Below are 25,985 nucleotides of genomic sequence, written 5' to 3'. Positions count from 1 at the left end.
TGCTAAGGTTCTTCTGTCATTAACCTCTCATATTTGAAATTAAGGAGCGCATAGCTCATGCACGCCTAAAGGGCAATACTTAACTAATATGGCCTTTATATTAGGATTCTGATGCACTAGTACCCACATTTCCTCTCATTCCAGCTAGAAAGCCATGGAGATGTACCTATGGTGTCATTTCGAATATGATGGGTGGTTCACCAGGTCAACACTCTCTATGGTCTCTGCTTTCCTGGTATAAGACTGTCATCATATTTAGAGATTCCCCACCAGGCATGTTGGGATAGTTCTGGCTTCAGTGGAACCACACCACCAAAGATGTGCCAATCAGTGCCATCTATAATGCACCTGCTCAGGAAAGTTTTATATTTTCTTAAAAAAATCTCCCAAAGAAAAAGTTTGTTTCTAGAAACACAATTTCCTTGACAATGAGGTAACTTTTTTCCTGCCGTACATACATTTCTTCCTGCAGAAGGGTTCCATTGTGCATTGCCCCTCCCTGAGAGGATGAGTGATGGATGCCCTGCCATTGATAGAGCTGGATAAATGTGACTATGACATGACAGTCTTTCTTTTGTCGTTCATTTTTCTGCAGTTAAGAAAACAGCATAACATTCAGTTAACAATATTCACATTATTTTAGGTAGGAAAAATCAACTATCGTGCCTTGTGCACATTTCTCATGTTATACACTCTCGTGTTATATTAGTAGTTTTGCGTATGGTTATTTAAAATATATGAATTTAGAGTGGATTTAATCGAGCAGATTTTATTTTCAAAAATCGCGCACCATCAGAGCTCTTGCCTGCTGCTGACGAATAAAAAAAGGCAGCAGAGTTGACAGGTCAGGTCCTGGCTGGTTGCTTTAGAGCAGTGACTGACTTCTGAACACAAACATCTGCACAACTCCCCCTACTCATTCATTACATTCACAACGTAGCTCCATAACACTGGTGCCAAGTTGTTTCTTGGCCGGAAGGTCTTTGGTATGTGGTGGCATTGCAGCAGGGGGTGAGAACAAGATGGGAGCAGTGCTGACATTGAAAAAACGTGACTCAGGGCACCCATCAATTGGGGGGCAAGTTGTGGCAACAAAAAGGGAGTGGAGTCATGAGGGGAAATAAAAAGGGGGTGGAAAGGTGAAAGTTCGTGAAATGTGGAGTAACAAAAAGCAGTCTAACTGTCAGCTTGTACATTAATTTTTTTATAACTGCCCCAGCAAAAATTGGCAACAAGGAGAAATATGGCAGTAAGTCTGTTCCAGCTGCATTGGTTGAAAATGCTGGATTTTAAAATATCTTATGGGCTAAAGGCACCTACTGTAGAGAGCTTTGTGTGCCTAGTAAATCTCAGGGAATAATAATAATGGTAAGATAACTCTGGTGGTTAATGCACTTCCTGAAGAGGTCTGTGTTTTGTCTAGAGGCAGTTCTGACCTATGAAGTACCATAGATGTGTTTCTTGGAAAACATATCCTTTAACATGCAGATGACGAATATGTATTTTATGTAGATAAGTAAGGGGATATTGCTTGTGACTCAGAGATCCTTTTATTACTTGTTGTTTTTCTAGTATTGCACAGTGAGCTATGAAATGGCATGAAGGACCCTGATTGCAACCGTAAGGCACGGGATAATGCAGATTAGTACAGTCAATCCCATGCCCTGCATTAGATTTTAAAATCCAGACTTTGTGTTTCTCCATGACAGTAATCCCTACCAGTAAAGACGATGTATGACTGCTACACCTAGAAACCGTCATTGTCTTCTGTAACGCCCAGTAAATGGATGTACACACTTTTACGATTTATTGTCAATGTATGTCTGCTTGTGATGTACAGGGCTTTGACGCCAGACACTGCGATGAGTAGTGCTACAAAAGAATTAAATAAAAAATATTTAATGCTATTCAAATTGTTATTCTTCTAAATACTCGTACAGTGTCAAACATCTGACATTCTTACAGCACATGCGCATCTCTTATATGCACTGTCAAAAGCGTACCTCCAAATCGTAGTTTCTCTTAAGTACTTGTGAAGTGATAAGAAGCTGTGCACCTTTGATATCCTCTTTTGCATTGCACTTAGGTGTTAGGCTCCAGATAGCTCCCAGCCAGGATTAGACCTGAAGAAAAGAAGGGCTGATGGCCCTTTAAATATTGGCTTTATTTTGCATCCCAGTTGAAATCTAAAATATGAAAGCTCCCTCGCTGCCTGCAGGTTGCTGCCCCAAGCAGACAATGTGCTGGCGCTGCTGAATAGTGTCCCAGTGTTGTTAAATGACACTGGAACAAATTCAGCATTTTTCGCTGGGGCCAGACTGTAGATCCCTGACCCGGCTTCATAACAGCTGCCGGATCCGGGATCCATCTGTATCCCCCTTCATTCCAAACACTGGATGGGGTGAGGAAGGAAAGGAGCTGCTAGTGTGTTAAAAACAGCACATGCTGCATGATTAACAGTGACTAAAAGCACCGCACTTTAAACAGAATCATTGGTGCAAAATGAGAGGGCGCTACTGTTTGCATGGCCTTAATGCAGACAGTTCTTTTGGCCCCTCTGAAGGTTGGTGGCCTGGCCCAGCTCGCCCATGCCAAAAGCCAGCGCTGAATGAAAGAATTGAGAAGTTTCTGAGTTCACTGCTATATAACCACTGTTTTCACATACTCCGCACAGGCACTAACCTGCACGATCCCTTCTTTCCAGGAGTGGTTTACTGTTCTGGAGCACTACCACAGGACTAACTGCACGGTGACAGACCTCATCATGGGCAACTCCTACTACTTCCGGGTCTTCTCAGAAAACCAGTGTGGCCTCAGCGAGAAGCCCACGGTAACGAAAGACTGCGCCTTCATTAAGAAAACAGGTTCGTAATAAAATGTGCCACACTACACTAAATGTGTAGAGGGGTGCTTCATTGGGGGTGCAAATCATTATTTACTATATCTTATCTAACTATTATGACAATCAAAATCACTGTAAGGTAAAATAGCGAATACTGCATGCAAATTGTACAACACGTCCCCTTCCAGCAACGTGGAATGGAAGCGGGCCAGGTCTGGAATAATAAAAGTAATCCTGCCCTGCCCTCTAGTGTACATTAGATGTATAACATGTTATCTAAGAAAGTTTTACACATAGTCTGAGAGAGGAACCTTTGGCCTGAAACCAACATTCGCACCCTGCACTGAATTAATGTGCGAGTTTCAGGGCAGGGGTCTTATTTATAAGAGGACTTTGCAGCCGGGGCGTCCCTTTTGTTTACGCTCCGATGGCACAGGACTCTCAAACATATCTATGAAGCCACTCAAAGCCTCCCTGCAGGCCTCATAGATATGGAATAAGGCAATGCAGCACAAAAGGGCTGTGATGCCTTACTCTGCTCAAGGAGGCATTCCATGGGTGGGTTGGTAGGTGTTCCTATGCAACACCCATGGATTTTAGCACATTCCCAGATTTACAAAATTACGTAAACCGGGGCAGCGACACAACCTTACGCCTTATTGTCTTTTCTTCTTTCTATGTGTTCTACATTCTGCAGCACACACAGAATGAGGAAAACACCTCTCTGGATTATTTTTGTGCAAGAAGGTGCCCCTTCCTGAATAAAAACAATCCTGTCAACAACGCAGACACCCTTACACCATGGTGCAAGAGGGCCTGCATTGGTGCTAGGCACCAAATTGCAAGTCAGTGCTGGTTGAAAGGACAGGAATGCACAATATTGCGTAAATAAGGTGCATTCCTGCCCATTCAAATTGCTGAAGGGCAATGGAGCAGAAAGACTTGCAATTCAATTTTTTAATAAATGAGCCCCCAAGTCTTTTTAAAGGACCGCAGTGCATCTTGCAGCACTGGTCAGGGCAACAACAGCTTACAAATTTTAGGAACATTAGCAATTGCGTCAGCCCTGGCTGGGTCTGTGCTTAAGAAATCTTATTTTGGATTTAGGGCAAAATATAGGTAATCCTGTAAAATTGGTTGTTGGTCTCCATAACTCTACATCATGTGATTGTTAAAATTTACTTGGTGCACCTGGTCAAGGAGCAAGGGTCTGCATGAAGATCGCTCCAATGTCATATTATTCTCATGGTGAATTTATATTGCCGTAAATGCATTTATTTATTAAGTTTTATATAGCGCGAACTAGAGCCACTGAGGGTATCAGAGCCCTTTACAATTTTTACAACTAAAAGAGAGGTGAGAACTAGGAACATAGATATGTGTAGCTAAAAGGAGAAAGTAAATGTTGACAGTAAACCTTGTAGGTCTGGAGGAATTCAGGAGTGCTTTAGTCATTCTTGCTTCGCGTTCATTCATCATAGATCCTAGTAAAGGGAACTGAGTCTGAATTGTACCCATTTCGCTCTAGAACTGGGATCAGTGGAGAGTTTTGTTCATTAGAAGTAGTTTGACTTCTTTTTTTAAGGAGGAGGTTGAAGGGTTCATTCTGATTGCCAGTGGCAGGGCATTCTAGATCCTATGTATGTGGTTGCAATTGCATGGTGTTGGTGCTTCTCAAAGTTCTGCTACCTCCTGATAATTCCAGTTTAGTGGCTAGACATTTTGGTGTGTTGAGGTTACAGTGCTTTGTGTGTTATGCAGGCAATTGTTTGCTGTGATCTTGCCAGTTCATGGCCTTTAGATCAGGGATGATGTGGTTGTTCTTTTTGGAGCAGGTGACAATCTTGTAGCCGCGTTGTGTGAAGCTCTTAGTGGAGCCAGGCTGGATCTCAGCAAACCACAAAGGGTTGTATTCCCATAGTCTATTCTAGGTATCATTAGAGCTGGTACAGCTGTTTTTAGGTAGTCGTCGTTGAGAAAGGGTTTTAGTTTTCTAAGAAGGTTCATATAAATGTTTGCTCCTCTGGTGGCTGTGCTGATGTGTTCCTGCATGGTGAGATTCTTTTTGAGTGTTATTCCCAGTGATCTTGTGGAATCTATGATGTGTGGGGTGCAGTTGAAGGCTGTTAAGTGTTCCATCCAGTTTTCTATGTTGCTGTGTCTTTGCGGTGGGGAGATTAAGAGAAAATTGGTTTTAAGTGCATTGAGTTTGAGATGTTTTTTTGTCATCCAGTTGTGTGTTTTTTGCTAAATTGTGCTGAGTAGACAGATATCATCCTGGGATGATAATTTTAGGTATAGTTGGGTGTCATCCGCATACATGTGGTCATGAAAATTGGAGGCTTCATAATTTCGGTTAAAGGTTCCATGAATAGATTGATAAGTTGCAATAGTTTTGTAATTTTTCATATGAAAACTTGAAGATACATTTCTTGATGTAATCATAATTCAACTCAATTCTTTGGGGCCGTGCCTCTATGTAAGATACCTTGATTGGCCCTGAAGATTCCTCTGAAATGTAATGGTTCTATGCATCTTTCCAGCTTCTACAGTCTGTGGCCGTCAGTTTCAATGACAGTGGAGGTCTGACCTACTGCAAATGTCAGCTCCTTGAAGATGGACTGTCATGTGGGGCCTTCTGCTTCTCAAAGACTGCAGATGAGAGGGTTACGGGATGACTGGGACTGGCTTAGCTCTATTTTGGAAGGGCGTGCTGGGCCGATTTGGCTCCCACCATCTTCCTCCTCCCCTCAGCCTGTGACAACTGGTGTCCCTCACAAATCCTCCCTTAGCCCTCTTCGTTTTAATATCTGTGTCACTCCACTGATTTATCTGCCAGAGGAACTTGGGGCTAAAGTGATGGCTTATGCGGATGATACCCAGCTCCTCTTCACTTGGGACAAAGATACAGACTCTGTTTCATTGGTCCAACACTGCTTAGCCTCTGTCTTTAAATGGCTGGCGGATGCACAACTTAAGTGTAACGATCAGAAGTCTGAGATCTTGCTACTTGGCAAATTTCCTCCCAATTTTCGAGAGCGGCTGTGGCCGCCAAATCTTTTGCTGCCTCCCTCCTCCGGGAAGCCAGTTAAAAAACTGGGGGTTTGGTTCGACGAGAGCCTTTCCTTCCCGACGCACATTAAGAAGTTGGCAGGGTGCATTTTCGGCCTTCTTAAAACTTTTAGAAAATTCTTTCCTTTTTTGCCGCAGGCAGCAAGTACAACGGTCACATGCGCTCTAATTCTGTCACGGTTGGATTATGCCAATGCCCTGTTTGCTGGTGTTCCAGGCTACCTGCTGAAAAGATGTCAGGTGGTTCAGAATGCGGCAGCTTGATTGCTATTAGGCATTTCAGCCAGGAGCTGCTTTTACCATCAGCTGTGTACTCTTCATTGGCTCCCTGTGGTGGATAGAGTTAAATAAAAATCTTTTGGTCCAGGCGCATCGTGCTCTCCACGGGCTTGGTCTTCGCTACCTGCAGAGTCTGTTCGCTTTTTATGTTCCTTTGTGAGCTCTCTGATCCATGGCCCTACACCTTGCCCTAGTCGCACGTTTTAAGTTTCAGAGGCTTGGGGGCAGCTCCTTGGCTGTGAAGTCTGTGGGGTTACTAGGGACCCCCAGGAAGTGGAGAGTGAGACAGGTCACCCCACTTAGTGGTTTTCTCACCAGAGTTGGTAAGAGCGGAGCCCTTTGAGTATATAGGTCCTGATGAATGCCGTGTACCATTGTTTGACACTAGGCAGAAACATGTCGACCCAATTCTATATGGTGAGGGGTTAATAACTTTCCCCATATCTTCGTTTACTTGTTTTTATCACCATACTGATACCTATTCCATTAAAATTTAGTGAGACAACTGTAATGTTTTTTAAATCTCACTCACTCACTTTGGGCCCCTACTTAGTTTAGAAGTGCATCCTTGTCATCAGGTGAATGCCCGCCCTCTATCAAACCAACTTTTTAGAGGGCGAGGACGGCCGATGATGAAGCATGACACCAGGTGGTGTGTGAGGTCAGTCCTTAACTTTTTGTGAGATGCCTACACTCACATACACAAAACAACCCTGAGCACCTTTTAGGTCATAAAATCAGGAGCGGCCTCATGTGTGTATAACAGCTTGTGTTGGAGGCTGGCCAGCTCCCGACGCCCTGTTTGCCTCTAGTTCCCTTCCCCAGCACAGCCTGGGGCTAGTGTGGTCACACAGATTCTATAAATTCACACATTGGGCCATAATTATGTACCCAGTCTGCATCACTCTTGAGCATCAGAACTCAAAAATTTGATTTATGTGTCCACGCATGGTCAACTTGCGTGATCCCGAATGGCTTCATACATTTCTAGTGAAGCAATGCAGCGCAAATCTCTGCATTGCCTTTCTCTGTGCAAGGGAGGTGTTCAATGGGAGTTACATGGGTGTTCCCACGCAACTCCTATATTTTTTTGATGCATTTCCAGATTTACCAGAACTGGTACACCTGGGAATGCCCCCAAAAGATACCCCTTCCATTGAGAGGTGTAACAAGGAGAAATATATTTATTTCTCCTCCTTATTTCCTTTGTCTATGTGTGCTGCATCCTGCAGGACACATAGATAGACAAATATGCCTCTCAGGATTGTTTTTGTGCAGGAAGGTGCCCCTTCATGCACAAAAATAATCCTGCATGCAACACAAGCACACTTGCACCAAGGTGCAAGGGAGCCTGCATTGACGCTATGTTGTAAAAATGGCAACAGCGCAAGGGAAATCTTTTTAAATACTGAGCTTTCCTGCTCTTTCCCTGTCATGCAGTGCAGCGTAGCGTAGTGCGGTGACTTGCTGCGCTTTGTGATAATGTCATCAATATGCCCCATGAATTGAGAAGACATTAAAAATGAGGCCCAGGTTTTTTTTTAGTAAAGATTAGGAGCTTATATAAGGGTTACACTCCTGCTCGGTCCTTGGTGAGCGAATAGAAGATGGAGCAGCTCTAACCTGGAATACCCTGCGATCAGCAGCCTGGCTAAAGGGAGCATTGTTGTTTGTTTTCAGAATGCTTCTGCCTTTATTTTACGCATTTGTATACATATTTTACTCTCATTTCTCCAAAAGAGTTGGATTCTTATGCTTTGACCCTTACTTCGGTGTCCCAGGACTCCTGGTCTGCCCAGATAGGCTATTTCTCCCCCCTTACCTGTCCTTCTGCACCTGGTCCCTCCCATGAAGGAATGATCTCTGTTAATCAAGAACGACCTATTTAAACGAGGGGGTGAGCTCTCTTCAGGGTCTGTGACTAAGCTCTTTTCAGGGTCTGTGACTCAGCTGCCTTCACGGTCTGTGACTCAGCTCTCCTCGGGGTCTGTGACTCAGCTCTACTCAAGGTCTGTGACTCAGGTCTCCTCAGGGTCTGTGACTCAGGTCTCCTCAGGGTCTGTGACTCAGCTCTCCTCAGGGTCTGTGACTCAGCTCTCCTCGGGGTCTGTGACTCAGCTCTCCTCGGGGTCTGTGACTCAGCTCTACTCAATGTCTGTGACTCAGGTCTCCTCAGGGTCTGTGACTCAGGTCTCCTCCGGGTCTGTGACTCAGGTCTTCTCAGGGTCTGTGACTCAGCTCTCCTCAGGGTCTGTGACTCAGCTGTCTTCAGGGTCTGTGACTTAGCTCTTCTCGGGGTCTGTGACTCAGCTCTTCTCAAGGTCTGTGATTCAGGTCTCCTCAGGGTCTGTGACTCAGGTCTCCTCAGGTTCTGTGACTCAGGTCTCCTCAGGGTCTGTGACTCAGCTGTCTTCAGGGTCTGTGACTCAGCTCTCCTCGGGGTCTATGGCTCAGTTCTCCTCAGGGTGTGTGACTCAGGTCTCCTCAGGGTCTGTGACTCAGCTCTCTTCTGGGTCTGTCCTCAGCTCTTCTCAGGGTCTGTGAGATAGCTCTACTCTGGGTATGTGACTCGGGTCTCCTCAGGGTCTGTGACTCAGCTCTCCTCTGTGGTGGGACTAGCTTCAATCTGTGTCACGAGCGCTCCGGTCTTGTTAGCTTGTGCTTGGCGAGTCAAGAATGACTAAAGGAGGGAGCAGCTCAAGCCTGGACTATCCTGAGGGGCCTGACCTAAGCTGTGACCTTCTATCTGGTGTTTAGTTCTACAGATTGTGTTTGCCTCTTAATGTACCCATTTGTCAACATTTTTATCAGGAAACACAGAAGATTCCCCAGGTGCCCGTCTATTTCCCAATTTCCTCCTTGGACATTCCTTTTCTTCTTCCCTCTCCTCACATGCCGGCCTGCATTCTCCCTTTAGCTCCTAATCTTGGCACTCATGGTGGCTCAGCTGGCCCACATCTTCTGACTTCTGACCTTCCTGCCTACTCTCACCTGCCCTTTGTAACGTCTACCACTGGAGCGTCCAGCAGAGGAGAGGTTAATGTTGCAATGTACTGCGCCTTTGACCTTTCCGTGACCCAAATGCTATTCCTTCCACAGAATCACTGCTTGATGCCCCTTTCTGTGATTTTTTAACATCATCTACATCGACTGGCTTGAGTGTCACTGCTCCTGGGTGGACCCTACAGCCCATACATATGTGGTGTCTGTTGCTTCCTGTGTTTCTCCCTTGACTGTCCTCGGAGCAATTATCAGACCCTACTTTATGGCTGGTTTGTATATTGCCTATTTCTATGACTTCTGGGCCGACTCTTCCTAATATATACCATAACCAGTGTTAGCATCGAGGTGTCCTCTGCTGTACTATACAACCCATATAATTTACTGACTGTATAATGCCTGTCGATAAAGTTAGATCCTCTGCTGCTCCCTGGGCACTCCACAACCTATATAGCATGGCTAGTTGAATATTTTCATGGCATATAGAATGGTATGGTATATTGAAGATTCATATAGGTTGCTCACTGCCTCTCCTGTGTCGACCTTAACGACATATTCATAGTCTGATGCATACTGCCATTCTGAGATTGTCCTCTGACGATTCTAGGTGGATCCCTCAGAGTGTTGTAGCATACCTGGAAACAATGACCAATCAAACGCTTGCTCCTATCCCTTTCCTATGTGGAATCACAGCATTTAATATGACTTTTTGAACAATGACCTCTCCTCTGTTGTTCCTGGATAACTCTACAGAACCTGTACTGTGCTGTGATGGACGGAAGAAAAGCCCATCCTTTGGATTGCTTCCTGCTTCTCTTGGGTGGACTCCTCGAGCATATAATAATATAATATTCCTGTTCCTATAATAGGTGTCCTTTGTCGCTCCACAGAGGTGAATGTATGACGTTACAACGCATACTTTTACAACGCCTACCTTTACAATGCAATTTTTACACCGCAACATCCATTACAACGCATACCATTACAACGCATGCCATTACAACGAATTCTTTGAAACTACCTTTACAACGCATTCCACTACAATGCATACTACATTTACAACGCATACCATTACAACGCATAACATTACATTGCATGTAAGGTAAGTATTGGATAGTGTAGGGGTAAAAATTACTATTCTAACTCCAGGGGATGCAACAGTAGGGTAAGTGTTGGATAGTGTAGGGGTTAAAATCACTATTCTAACTCCAGGGGGTGCAACAGTAGGGTAAGTGTTGGATAGTGTAAGGGTACTATGTGTTGTAATGCTATGCGTTGTAATGGTATGCGTTGTAACGACTGAATTGTAAGGGCATGCGTTGTAGTGGTGTGCGTTGTAGTGTCATGCGTTGTAATGGTTGCGTTGTAAATACATGCGTTGTAATGGATGTTGCGTTGTAAAAGTTTCGTTGTAATGGTAGTGCGGAGTAAAAGTTGCGTTGTAAAGGTTGTTTCCCCACAGAGGTCCATCAGAGCGTCTACTATGGCTGTTGATATAATCCTGACAAGTGCTGTGAGTTGCTCCTCTACCGCTCCCATGGGGCCCTCTACTGCCCATACAGCATGGCTGGTTATATTCTACCTATCCAATAGGTTGTCCCTGTCACCCTTGGGTAGGCTGCTTAGGCACATACTATGACTGCTGGCTGCTGCTCCTCTATCACCCATTGATGGACCCGCCAGAGCATAAACTGGTGCATAATGCCTATCTCTATGGGCTGCCACTCTGCCACTTTTGTGTGGGTTCCAGTGCATACACTGTATTCGATGCTTGTCTGGTAACCATTTTCCTTCTTCAATGTGGTTTAAACTGCACAGTGCCGACCATTCTGACACCGACAGGTATAGGTAGGCAGGACGGCATCTTATCTCACACTTTCTCCTGCTGCCCCCTATAGGTAGCACTGCATGCTTACTGAGACACCGTCTCAGCAGTCTCTGCAATATAAGCACAACACCCAAAAAAGTCCTACCTCAGGCACATGACGAAGAGTAACTTGCTACTCCTCCCAAACGTGCTCTGGAGTCTTTACGGTAGATTGAAGCGCTATGTTGATGCAGGTAAAATACAATACAAAGGTGTGCGGTAGAGCTCAGTGTCCGTGGCTGCAAACAAGGTTTATCTTTCACGGTAGTTTCAAAACGCACATATTGCAGTTCACATTTCCACCTAATGCATTTATCGATTGCCCAGGTGGGTAGGAGTCCATCTGTTTGAGACATCCTGCCTGCGGCTGCTCTCACTATTACAGATATTCTGGGAACAGTGTAATTCTGTTTGCTTTAAAATTGGCTCAATGGCGGCAGATCTATATGGCACCTCATTCTGTTACAACGCGGGAAGCCACGCGCAGTCACCAAAGATGTATCGATTGAGAGACACAAGGTTTATTTTACTCTTCAGTGCCACACAAAACCGCAAGGCTGTTTACTGACGTAACCTACTACTAAAATAGCCTTTATACATGTTTGATTTGCATGCTGTAAACCTAGCTTTAGAACAAGGATGCCCTTCAAGCCCAGGTGGACCCTTTCCTTTCGTCACAATAATCTTTTGTTCTTTATGTACATTTCCCTCCCCATAGATATGGGAGATGGAAAATAGGTTCTTCCGTAGGTCTCCTGCACGAGAAGTTGCCACAGCGATGCATGGCTTTATACCGCATGTGTGTGCCCTTTTTGCTTCAAAGATCTGAAAGCAAAGAAATCCTCACCACTCTATCAGCCTTTGCTTCTATTTCTCCAGTTTCATCCCATTGACACCAGGCATATTTCTCAGTTATAATGGAATCTGTGCATGTGTGTGGTAGCAGGGGGCCACCTGATTTCATCTGCCTGCTTGCAATTTCCCTTCTGTTTATCAAGAGGGCTCCTGATATCAACATGTCCGCCCACTGAATAGCTCACCAGGCTACTCACTTCATCATCCTCTACCCATCTCAGCCCCCCCCCCCCCCCCACCCCCCTGCCAGGAATTTGCCAGCTGTGCTCCTTGCGGACCTCCGTCCTCTAGGTTGTGTTAATTGCTGACAAAAGCATCTTGTCAGCACCTGTCCCGGGAAATAAAGGTGCGTCAGAAAGTGTCCCACGGGAACAAGGTGAATCTGTATACAGGAGACTGGGCTTTTGTAGGTCCCCTGGACTTGCACTGACATCTTAAGAGAGGATCAACTGAGGTCATGTCGAGCTCTCTTTTCTCTTGTTTTTAGTGCCCTGGCCCTGGGTTGTGGGCCAGGTTACCGTGGCGCCACCTCATAGTCTCTTGGCATCTGCGTGAATCCTGGCTGCCCTTGCACCCTGGGCCTCAGGGATATCTCTCTGATTTACATGTCGTATCCGGATCGAAAGGTGGTGTGGCGGACTCTTGATGTCAGAAGAGAAGCGACTGCCCCCATTTGCACAGGTACCAGGCATTCCACCATGACACCTTGTGTGCCAGCTGCAATAGTTCCTTGGCGTTAGATATCAGTGAGTGCAGACACTTCCATTAGCCGTCTCTTTCCGGCACACCTGCAAGAGAGTGTCCATTTCAAGCAGACTAATTCAATAGGCAGTAGGATTGCAGCATGATCGCACTCCACCTGGAGGCGGCCATTTTACCAATGCCTGTATTTCTTTCTTGTGTTCACCGAAAGCCAGCCAGAGCGAACTTTGATTCATTTCTTCTCCTACACACACGCTTACTATTGACTGTTTCTATTTAGAGTTTTGCGCTCTGCTGAGTTAAGCAATACTGAGCGAGGAGAATACGCTTACGTGTGCAAAGCGCTCATTTACTGCTCTTTAAACATTTTCCTATATTTAATCCCGTCTTCCTTTTGTAAGGTGCCGGATTTGTGCCCTCTAGGACCAAATTTTATGCTCCTGAGAGCTTTGTACAGTGAAAAGACGCAGTCTTTTCCTTAAAGCTTGAGCGATGTTCAGTTATGGGTCGGTGGATCCGGCATTCCTGAAGTATGCGCTCTGGCCAGGGTGCACGTGGTTCTCTGGCACAGTTTCAAGGGCAAGACCAGGGGGGTAACGCTACCGCCCCTGAACACGGGGCGGGGGTGGGCGCTTGCGTGTCATTCAATAAATAATTCACACTAGATCATGGGTACTCGCAAACATGTTCCCAAGGGCCAAAGGGTGTGGTCTACGATGTGACCGATGGCCGCATTGATGCCAGATGGATGCGGTCAGGGCATTGGTGGTAAGGTGGGTGTAGGTGAAGCAAAGCATATACATCTAGTTGCTGAATTGCACAACGTGAAGCCAGAAAACCTGCGATTAACCCTCGGCTTCCCCAATTAACCTATTTGTGTGATCCTAGGCAATAGTTTCATTTCACTTTCCCGCCTTGCTCTTCATTTTCACATATACGAGGATCTCAAAATACAGGACTTCAGGATGCCTGTAGTACAAAACCTTCTCCTGTGTTTGATTTAATAAGCTATAATGTTTTACTTGTATAATCGGAACGCAAGTCACCCAAAGAGTGCACATAAGAACTAATTTGCCTCTTTAGTTCACTATTGCCATTGTTGTCAGGGTGAAGTGAAGAATTAATGTTTCTAAATTTTTGTTCGAAAAGCATCACTTTAAAAATAATGCTTCTCAATGCACTGATTTAACCTGAGGTTTTAAAGTGAAAAGGATCTGCATATTAATTAAATACACTTTTTTTTTTTTAATTTAGGAGACTTTATCATATTTTTCCACTATTGCTGCAAGATTTACTTTAAACATGAAAGTGCTCATAAAGTTAAGTGATGCAGGACTCAATAGTTACTGCCTTTCTTTGACACCAATTAACCTTTAAATAAATGCTTGCCTGCTTATTCAACATCTTTTTTATTGTTAGCATCTCTCTAGTAAACAGCAGCTGAGTGCTGCAGTACACCAGGGGGCCGCTTGTAAAGGTCAGGAGGGCCGTATGCGGCCATCGGGCCGTACTTTGAGTATCAAGGCACTAGATCGAAGATGCTGCCTCAGAAGAGTCAATCATAAAAGGCACAGCCATAATCATTCGGTGTCAGGCACGATTTATTATCAGCTGAGACCTCTTGAAAGCTCACACACTGCTTGAAAATTGACTCAGTGCTCATCTCCCCTGTCTAACCCTTCACAGGCAAAGGGTCCCTGGTGTTTACAGAGGCACTTTGTCAATAATGTTTGGTCATTCAATTATAAATAGCCCTTCACCTTTTTGTGTCTCTGTGCAAAAAGGTAAATAGAATCTGAACCTGTGACCCTAAATATAAAGAGGTCTGTCAGATGGTACACAAGTCAAGGGGGCAATTGTAAGGCTAAAGATAGCTCAGGTTAAAGAGTTTGAATTGTTTTTAGCTCCACTGTAAGTGTTTTAAATTATCTTATAAAAAACGCAAATACCTTTCCCCGAGTTCCATTGGTGTGATAGTAGAGGCTGGCATTGAAAGAGGCTGTGTTCACTTTATATCAGCACCTATGTCTTATTTAATTAGAAAGTAGTACCTTACCATACTTGAGCATGATATCTCCTGCACACCTGCCTTCCTGCCTCTTGAAACCCTCCTATGCTCCCTTCAACACCAGGCTCATCTGTGTTTACTCTCTGGAGAAGTCAGGAACTGTTCTCTGCTGTCTCATCTTCTACCTGTGCCCTCATTATGCACCATCTTCCATTCTCCACACTTTGTGTGTAAAGTACCCGCGATGCGTCAAAATTACAATCTGGAAACTGGTGCAGGGGAGGTGAAGTGACGGAAAGCAAAACGATGTGCCATTTTCATGCACGCAGGGAAGGTGATGCGTTGGTTCCTTGCTTCTAGGGGAGGTCATGTGTTGGCTCCTTACTGCTAAGCAGGAGAGATGATGCATTGGTTCCTTACGGTGAGGAGATGATGCGTCTGTTTCTTATTGTGTGGTCAAGTGATGCGTTCTCTGGACCCTCAGCCTCAGTTCCTTACTGAAGCCCAGTGTCGATGTGAACTTGGCGCACAGTTGCGATGCATGGAAATTCGGAAGTGCTGGAGGTCGATACGGCAAACAGGCGCTGCATCGATTTCTACAGCCACGGTCCACAATGCGCTGATCTTCTGAGGTGCACAGGTGGGCCTGCATCAGAGTCAGTGTGGTGGTCTCAGACTTTGGATACACGGTGCGCTAAATTTGAGCTGTGGGGGTTTCTTCAGCCCCAGGCAGGCGATGCATCGATTTCTTTGGCCGTTCAGGGAAGCTGTAAATTAAGTCTTTGATGGCCTTGAGACTTCTTAAGAGGAGACACGCACAAATAGGCCCTTCACGAAAATTCACAAGCAGGATACACAACAAAGTCCAGTCCTTTTACTCTCCAAAGCAGAAGCAGCAACTGCAGGCCACCCGAGTAAAGCAACACACAGCAAAGTGGCAGTACTGTTTCTCACAGCTCTTCTCCTTGGCAGAGGTTCCTTTTGATATGGTTTTCTAAAAATCTGGGGTTTTAGGTCCAGTATTTATGCCTCTTTTTGCCTTGGAAGTAGGCATTCTTCAAAGGATTGTCTTTGTAGTGCACAAGTTCTTGTCCTGCCTGTTCTTGGATCCAGACACACTTCGGGGGGAAGGGGGAGGGGGGGAAGACAGCATTGTGAGAGTCCAGGCACAGCCCTATTCAGGTGCAGGTGACAGCTCCTCTCACCACTCTAGTTCAGGAAGGCCCATCAGCCTGGTGATGTGCCATCAGGATATGCAGGGCACACCTCAACTAACTCCCTTTGTATGACTGTCTAGAGTGAATGCACAAACAACCCAGCTATCAGTCTAAACCAGACATTGACTCCTCAGGCAGATAGAAGCACGGCATGGTGAAGGAAGAGAATGCCCACTTTCTAAAAGTGGCATATTGAAATGCACAATTTAAAATCCACCTTTACTAACATCTGTGTTATCGGATTTGGATGGACTGTGACGAGGTAAAATTAATTATTTATTTAATTTTCCCTCATCATTGTCCGTCGAAACCCCCCCAACCGGCCCCACCGGTGTTACCTGCACGGGCCATGCCTGTCTCTTCTCTACAACCTATAGACTTTGAAGAATTTCTTAATGAGAAGAAGGTCGCTGATTTGAATGCTTGGTGTGGAGTGCAGGACTGCCCTTAGCTTTTCTGCTGGGAGTCAATATCCCCACCCAACAGCAGATTCCGTGGGCAGTGGCGCATGGAATGCTGAACAGTACGGAAGCTAGAAGGCAGCTGAGAAATCAGTTTAGAAGAACCATCAGAAAACATCACTTAGATGTCAAGAGGAGGCGGCCATGCCACCATGTGACAAGAGGATAGTTTGAGATGTGATCTGAATGAATAGACATCTCACTAAAAATCAATGCCAAAGTTATTCCTACTCAATGAAGGAGGGGGTGTTTAACCCGCCCTCACTTTAGGGGCATTGTCCAACTTTGGGGAATCTCTAGGACACAGTTTTGTTTGGCCACAAGGTTATTAGCTGCTGTAGAGTGTTTTTAAATTGCTCGTAGTTTTTTGATGCACCGTACTAGATATAAGAGCAATGCGCGCTCATCCATGAAGCGGTGTAGACAAGATTGAAGGCTGGGGCTGGGTTTGTTGGCAGAGTGGGAAGGACGAGGGTGAAGACGAAGAATGGGTGAGGATGAGGAGCAGAAGTGGAGGACAGGAAGAGACATGGGCATAGAGGGCTGGAAGAGAGGGACCAGAGATGGGGAGTGGTGCAGGACGGCGAGTGATGCTGAGGTGGGAGGGGCAGCACGTGGCAGGAAGCCCAGGATTACACTGCTGCCCCCTTTAGTACTCTATGTCTGCTTTCGCCGCTTCGCCATGTTGGCTCTCTTTAGCTATTCTGTGAGGATAATGTACGCCTTTAGAAACGGTTTCTTGAGGTAATTTTTTGTTGCTTATTGGAAGGAATCCTAGAACGGGTCCTCAGCAGCACTTGTATAGATTAGAATGGATTGCTACGTTCCATGCATCGATTTCCGGTGTGTACGCGCATTGTGATGCGCTGCCACGCGGCATTGACTCCCATTAATCAGGGGCATTAGATATCAGCGCAGCTAATCCTGCAGCGCGGCCATTTACTATCACAACAGAGAGCCCAGTCTACTTATGTCCCACTCAGCGGGCTATTATGTTCTTTGCACTTACATTTCCTTTTAAAAGATTTAGCTTACAGATTTTGCATAAGCCTGTGAGTTTTAAGCAAAGCTGATGACATGAGCGAAATGAGTCTCCAGCACTTCATTTTTGTTTTTATGTGCATTTTAATTCTTTGGGCTTTTCTATAACCAGCAGTGTGTCCAATTGTAGCTCTAAAGGGCGGTTTTATTGACCAGTTGCCTGATTATCACAGAGACCGACGTCGGAAACACACAGAACCACACATCGCACTTCATTTCGGCATAAATCTGGCAGTAGCCTCATGGATAGATAGTATTGTTGATTGCAAGATTTACCCATGAAGTGCATGGCTTCACTACCAATTGTTAAACGTATTTAGGTACCGTGTAGCTTATTTTTGCAGATCACAAATTATGACTTTACATATACACTATTTTGTATACGGTAGTGTTGGTATCAAAACATAGTTTAAAATGTCACTTTCACATTTACCATTGCAACAGGCCCGCCTGCCAACTCCCCCTGCGTATAAAAGTCCCTCCACATCTGCCAGCTCGCTCCTTTTGCCTTCACTTGCCTCTTTTACTTTTGCTTGCTTTTCCTCTCTTTCGTCTTATTACACCAGTTTGTGCCTTTAGTTGCCTCTTTTTGCCTATAGTTACCTCTTTTTTCCCCACATTGCTGCACTTTTACTGCCATTCTCGCCCCACGCTCGCTTATCGCCTCCCAGCGCAAACCCATTGAGCAGGTCCCTGTGACAGCTCCACCATGCGTATCACTCTGCTCCGCATCTGCCAGCTTACTGCTTTTGCCTTCACTTGCCTTTTCTTCTTTTGCTTGCTTTTGCGCTGCTTCTGTTCTCTTATTTTACCAGTTTGTGCCTCTTTATGCCAGTTTTTTGCCCGAGCTGCCACCCTTTACCTGCCATTCTCTTCCACTGCTTACCGCATCCCATAGTTCCTCTGTCCACCCAGGGCCTACTTAATGGAGGCCGCACTGTGGCCACACAGCGGGCATGCCGCTGTTGCACCAAGGCTCTTCCGTGCCTTGACTGTGTCCAGCGCCAGGATCTCTGGTTCTCCAGTCACCTGATTCTACACCAGCGCTGAGCTCATAGTCTTGGATGTTATCCTCTGCAACAAAAACTGCAGCTGCACCACTCCTTGATCTACAGCAGGACCCTTCTTTTGCCACCCACATGTGCAACCGCCATCCCCTCGTCAACCACAACAGCCCCTAATCAACTTCATGGCTTCCTGCTCAATGTCTTATAACTCTGCAAACATGCCACCATTATCTGGGACGCCATCACCCCCTATGTCGTCTTCTTCAGTGAGACATGGCTCAACCCTGCATCCACAACCGACATCACCACTGCCACTCCCAACGGCTACAAGATAGCACACCGGGACTGAATCAACAAACATGGAGGCTGGTTTGCCATCCACTGCACCACCACGGACGACAACACTCCGGTCATGAAACACCTCAACTTCCAACCCGGAATAGACAGCAACATCACCATCAGGGGCACCCTCACCTAGAGACCTCCAGGACCACGCCTGACTTCTGCAATTCAATCCTCGAATTCTTCACCCACCAAGCCTTCAACACCAAACACTACATCTTCTTTGGAAACCCCAATTTTCACCTCAACGGCCCCAACAATGTCATCACAACCAACCTTCTCAAAAGCATGAGAAACATTGGAGGCAGTCAGCTAGTCACAGACCCCAGACACATCGCAGGACACACTCTCCACCCCATCTTCACAGCCTGCAACAGAGTCAAGTACAGTCACACCACCGAGCTCACCTGGAGGGACCAGACAATCATCCAATTCACCCTCACAGCAGTCCCCAGCACCTCCAACAGGCCATCCAGCGACTCTAACCACAGTTGGAAAGCCAGTGGACCGATGCCCTCAACATCTCCCACCCAACACCTCTACCAACCTTGAACGGGCTGTCAAAAATGTCACTACCTGGATTTCCGACTGCACCGACAGAGTCGCCCCCATCAAACCCACCAAACCCAACAGACCCTCCAAACAAGCCAGCTGGTACACGCTGGAACTGAGAATCTCAAATCATAAGTGCAAACAACCTGAAAAGAAATGGTGCACCACCAAGGAGCCCACCGACCGGACCATCTACAAAACTTCACTCAACCAGTGTCACTGACTCCTAAAAGAAACAAGAAAGAACACATTAGCCGCCTGGATGAAAGACAGCTCGATCCACAGAAAAGAACTCTTCAGCATCGTCAAGGTGTTATCCAAAACTTCAGTGACAGAAAACATCATCACCCACTGCCAAATACTCTGCAACTCCCTGGCGGACTTCTTCCCTGACAAGATATTCACCATCTACAAAAACCTCAAACCCCAACTCACCACCACTGATATCCTCAGCCGCTTCGACCCCACAGGCACCACCCCTGACCACCAGATCACTGCATGGGACCTGCTCACCATACAGAGTATCATCAACATCATGCACTTCGTCAACTCAGGACTTATCACAGAGCCCTCTCCACACCACATGTTTAACCTCTGCAACAACACCATCAGGAACATGCTCACAGCCATCATCCTGATATTCATCCCCTCTGCCACCTTCCCGTATGAGTGTAAACACGCAAATTCAAATCCCTCCACAAGAAACCTTCAGCTGACCCCATCAAGCTAAAAATTGCCCGGCCCGTCTCCCTGCTCTCTTCCTCCATGAAAGTCCTTGAAAAGGCCATTAACCACCAAATCACAAAATACCTCAACAGCAATGATCTTTTGGATGCATCCCAATCTGGATTCTGCAAGGAAAACAGCACCAAAACCGTCCTGATCACAGCCAAAGACGACATAAGAACCCTCCTCGGCCTCACAGCAGCTGTCAACCCTGTGTTCTACCATAAGCTGATCAAGAGGCTTCACCGGATCAGAATCCAAAAGAATGCCCTTAAATGAATTACTTCCTTCCTAAACTGCAGAACACAGAGAGGCATATTAACAAGCCCCTTGCGCCACCCTTACGTCACTTTTCCCATGTTAAAAATGAAGCAAAAGTGGCGCAAAGGGCTTGTAAAGCTGCCCCTGAGAGTCTGGGTTCCACCTTTCACCTCGGAGCCGAATAAGTTCAACTGTAGCATACCTCGAGTTTGATCCCTCAACACCACAATCATTAATGCCTACATGATCCCCCTCGCCAAACATCGTCAGAAACCAGTGACTCAACATTATGTCCTACGCAGATGACAGCTCATCCTCTTTATTGCACCACAACCGCAAACTCAGCTGTATATGACCAGCGTTACTGCCTGGATGCAAGACAACTCCTCAAGCTCAACACTGACAAAGCAGAGGTACTGACATTCGAGAACACATACTCACTATGGAGCAACTCCTGGTCGCCCTCCAAACTAGGACCCTCTCCAACCCCCACGCCCCACACCGGTGACCTTGTGATCATCTTGGACAACACACTCACCATGAAGAACCAGATCAAAGCAGTCTCCTCCACTTGCTTTCTTACCCTGAGCATTCTCTGAAAGATCTTAATATGGCTCCCTATCTCCACCAGACGCACCATAAATCAAGCCTTCATCACCAGCCACTTGGACTGCGGCGACACACTCTATGCAGGAATAGCCTCACCATCCTCAAGAGATTGCAGACCATTCAGAAATCAGCGTCCAAGTTCATCCTCGACCTCCCCAGATGCACCCATATCATCCCTCATCTGAAGAAACTCCACTGGCTCTACGTCCACAAGAGGTGCCAATTCAAGATTCTAACTTCAGCCTACAAGGCCCTGCACAACCAAGGACCAGCATATAATAACCACTGCCTGAGCTTCCTCCAACCAATCCAGACTCCTCTGATCCATCTCTCTACCTTGCTCACACCCCCAGCATTCCCCAAAAGCAGCAGTGGGGGAAGCACTGCAAAATCCTGGAACAACCTTCCCCTAGATCTCTGGGCTTCACCCTCTCTTCGGGAGTTCAGAAGAGGAGTCAAGACCTGGCTTTTTAAATGATGCCTCCAGAGCAGCCCAGATCTTAGTGCCTAGATTCCTTCACAGGGTGATTAGTGTGCTTTGCTAATCCGGATTGATTGATTGATTGAACCTTAACAAAAGTACGCAAAGCACACCCAACTATGTTTAGTCTTGAAAGAATTGCTGAAAGGCACTTGTCAAGTATTCTTTGACTGCACAGGTCAGCAGGACAAACACCAAATGAGGGCCCATGGTGCCTTTTGTGTGCTATTAGGAGAGTTCTGATGTGTGCGGGGCGTGTTGATTTGCATCAACGTTATACTGCTTTTGTCTAAACATACTATGCTTTATGTTAACAGCTACCTCACTTTATGCATGCTATGAGGCAGATTTACTGAGTTTTGACACAGCACAGGGCAGTAACAAAGTTGCTCGCCAGGTTGCATGAAAGGGTATGAGCAAAACAGCACCATATCTACTAGGATATGAAATTGTATATCTGTTCCCCAGTGATGGCACATTTTAGGCTATCATGAGCTAACACACCGACCATTGAACCGTAATGCATGGGTGGGTGATTTCTGTCAAGGAAATGTTTTGTCCTGGAAGGAAACCCTTCCAGTACAAAACTATGCTTTAATAATGTTTCCTCTTTATGTGCTGTACAGTGCAGCATATCTGCAAAGCTGAAAAAAAGTGGGGAGTTTTAAATCTTGCTCAACCGTTACTCCTGCCTCAAGGGGGAGTAATTTTCTTATGTAAATCTCTGTCTATAAATGCTACTAGATAGGGATTTGTGTCAAAAACCATTGGTGGTTGCATGTCAAAGCCCATATATTACCCATGGTATGCCCCCTTAACTCAGAGTATTGCAACTTACACCAAGAGCTACTTTATGAAACTTTACAACGCTAATCATGATTTGCGTTGGAAAGTATATCCACCTGGGTTTGCATCACTTTTGTGACATAAACTGGTACAAACTGTTATCAGATTTGAGTCTTTGTTTGTGGATATTAAGGCATTTTGTAGCTGATGCCTATCTAGATGTACCGATGTTGGCATACACAACCAAATACCTATGTGATACACAATATCAGTTTTCCATGGTCACTTTTACTCCACTGACAACCATTAGGACACGCCAACCATTATTGCTTCATACTAATGGATAATTGTTTACAAAGCGGTCTTCCCTGGCAACTCCGCTAATGAACTTCTTGAAAATGGATAGGTACTCATGAATGACTATTGCCCTGCATATATTTTAAATGTAGATCGAGGAGTTGTTTTTGGGCGGGGTGCCAGAACAAAGGGATAAAGTACTGAATTGGAAGTATTCCAATACATACTATGGGTAGCATTGCTTGATTTCAAGGGAGTTTATCACTTGACCACTAGATATTATATTTTGCACGTGTTTTGGTGAGCACGGACCAGACCAGCTCAAGGTGCAGTCGCTTAAAAAAGCAGATAGTATAGAGCTGTTTTTTCAGCATAATTGGGGAATGCATTAATAATAACTAGGTGGTGTATGTTGTTGTAGCCTTGGAATATCCTGTTTTATGTCTCATTTTTTAGTTATTATTTTTAGCACGTCTGCTTGGAAACAGGTTTAGATAAACCGAAGACAACTGTTCATGATGAATTTGTCTAATTCACAACTACTTGCTCAATTTACGGTTCTAACCAACCTTTTTCAAGAAAATAAAATATAATATATGTGAGCAAGATATACTTCGATTACAACATAATCCTATAAGAAACCTTTGAGATCAATCAACAATCTTTTGGAAAGCTAATGAGATATTTTTATACTACTGTTTGATAGGACAAAACCCTGACTGATGGGCTGACTGGGACTTTCCTAGTGGCTTCTGTCACTTTGCACGATCATATCACTGCCTCCAGATGGTCATTCTAAAGTCATACATGGACCTTTACAAGAATCTTATACACCTGTCCAATAGTAATTCTAAACACTAAGGGGCACATGCATCAACCTATTTAGGAAGTGCAAACGGTGCGAATCGGTAAATTCGGCCGTTTGCACTTCCTAAATACGTTTTTGGGATGCATTATGCATTTTTGTGAAAATCGCTATTTTTAGCGTTTTCCAAAAATACGATTGCTTTTAAGGAATCGCAATTTTGCGATTCCTTAAAAGCAATGCATCATTGTTTTGAAATTTGCGAATTTCAAAATAGGGAGTGCAAATTACCACGAGGTTGAACCTCGTGGTAATTTGCGAAAATGTTTAAATATGCACAAAAATGCATTTTTTAAAGTGTAATGTTACAGACACACATGTCCTTAGGACATGTGTGTGTGAAACATGCACTTAAAAATACATTACAGGGGTGCAGTGGGGGATCCTTTGGACCCCCCCCCCTGCACCCATGTAATGCATGAACAAATTGCGATTCTAAAAAAGAAAATCGCAATTTGTTAAAGCCTTCCCATTGATCCCTATTGGCCTTTTGGCCCATAGGAATCAATGGGAATAGCGATTTTGCACTTTGGAAATCGCATAATATTTGCGATTCGGTAAAAATTGCGATTTTTACCGAATCACAAATATTTTGGGAAAATATACATGCATCCCATTTTGCGAATTCCAAATTGCGATTCCCTATTTTTCGCAATTTGGAATTCGCAAAAGGCCGGGATGATGCATGTGCCCCTATATTTCCTTATGTTTATCACGCAGTTTCCTAATTTGCCTTTAAGAAACCCATAGAAATCTACTAAAAATGAAATACGAATATAACAATTTAAGAACTGTACAGTTTAGTTTACCCGGGATACAAGTACTTGAAAAATGCAGTTGGCAACCCTTTCAGCGTTCGACCATGCCGTCCAGGACATCTAGGTTTCACTGCCTCATAACCAAGCCATTACAATTGTAGGAACTGTAAGTGTTTGCTGTATTTTGAAAGCATGTAACTTGAAGGATGACGTTTTCTTTTACTTTTTTCATACATATATGTTGAAGTAGTGCTCTTATACTTTGTCCAAAATAACAATGCTTATGAAATAATGTATACATATTCTTCGTAACATCTCTAAAACCTCCCTTACGGAGGGAAGACAAGAGACATGGCAGGGGCCGCGCCTTGAGACCCTACGGGTATGTAGCGCGCTTTACAAGTGTCACTGATTGATTGATTGATTGGGGCGGCTCTAGGCTCATGGCGGCCCTGGGCAGGGAGCGTAGGTAGGGGGCCCGGGAAGAGGGGCGGGGGGGGGGGGAGCACAGAGGCCAGTGAAGAGGGGGGGGGGGTGTTTAGGGTGTTTGGAAGTGGAACAGAGCCGGAGGCCGCCAAATCCCTGCCAGGGGGGACCGCCACGCAAATATGTATCCATCCTCAGAGGATTATTATATTAAGGATATATATTGGCGTGGTGCCCCCTGGGGTTTGGTGGCCCTGTGCAGGTGCACATTGCACATGCCTAAGGCCGCCCTGGACATGGCGGCTTATTTACAAGCCCCGTACCCTGCCGGTGCGCCCCTTTCCACCCATATTAAAAAGGACGCACCTGCAGCACAAGGCGTTTGTAAATAAGCCCTATTGTTTCTTAAAATGTGGCGAGTAGGTTTTAAGAGTGAGGTGTGAGAAGAAAAGATTATGTTAGGTCCTCTGAGTGTTAGTTTGGGATGTTAATGGCTCATCGAGGAACTTGAAATAGAAGCTACCAATGGACATCATTTAGGGCTTTTCAGGGGTCACATCTGCGATGACTGGCATGCTTCGTGCGATCCTTGGCACCCCCTTTAACCAATGGCTTCACAAATCACAATGGCAGTGGTTGGAACAGAAGAAAAACGGGACTTGCATGAGCCCGGTTTACTTTCTGTTTTTTGAGCGGAAAAGGGGCATCTTAATTCATTTGAGTTTCTTTCCCGCTTCAGAATGTTATTATTTTTCACATAGAAAACATCTGAAGCGCGTGCAATGCACACTCAAATGAATTGAAACGTTGCTTACCTGCAGGATTATTACAAAAGCCCCATTACATTTCGGGGGCGCCAACAGGAGCAGAAGTCCTTTCACTTTCTCTTCTGTTACTGAGCTTTGCATGTGCCTTTTTTAGGACCTCTCCCTTCAGGAGAAGAGAGAATGAAAACAAGTCCTAGGGATCACCTGGCAGGATATAGCTGCACCCCACTGATTTATGGTCAGCAATTTGGCTGATTGCCTCTGTACTGCTGCCCATGTGATTGATAATTGGTGAGTCCGCCAAGCCCGTTGTAACCCCTACGGAGCCCGTGAGGAAATGCTATCACTGTACTGTATGTATATATGAAAATGTGCTAATAAAACTTGTTGAAATGGATAATTGGTGAGTGAAGGATGCTTGAAATAATGGTTGACCCATTCTTTTGAGGCTGTGTGAAAGTACTGAAGGCTGTGTCTGAGCACTGGGTGATGGGTATAACACTTAGCAGGGCGTGGGCATTTTCAGCTGTGTCTTGGCATGTGGCATGTGGGGATGTGCCTATGCTGGATTTATCTGGGGAGGTGACTACTGCAAACCTGGCTATCAAGACAGCACTTCTGGCATATAATTGTTGCACTACACAAATTGAGATCTAAGAGTGATACAAAAACAGATTTGTAACTGCTTTAGAAACCAGTACATTACTTTATTAATCTTTCATTTATTGTTTGCTCTTTGATTTACGTTTGTATTTTGAATTCAA

At 45.2% G+C, this 25,985-nt stretch overlaps 1 protein-coding gene across 1 annotated transcript in view; it reads left to right on the top strand.

Annotated features, from left to right (window-relative positions):
* The window catches only part of MYBPH (myosin binding protein H), a 151,263-nt gene that overhangs the window by 115,403 nt on the left and 9,875 nt on the right, over positions 1-25,985 (top strand). The window contains exon 7 of the mRNA XM_086923086.1: positions 2,705-2,864. Coding sequence (XP_086779212.1) covers positions 2,705-2,864 — 160 coding nt within the window. The remainder of the gene's footprint in view (positions 1-2,704; positions 2,865-25,985) is intronic.

Source organism: Lissotriton vulgaris, chromosome 5 (genome assembly GCF_964263255.1).
Source record: "Lissotriton vulgaris chromosome 5, aLisVul1.2, whole genome shotgun sequence".
Taxonomy (NCBI): Eukaryota; Metazoa; Chordata; class Amphibia; order Caudata; family Salamandridae; genus Lissotriton; species Lissotriton vulgaris.
Note: the sequence above shows the minus strand (reverse complement) of the source record. Positions and strands in the feature narration are given on the sequence as shown.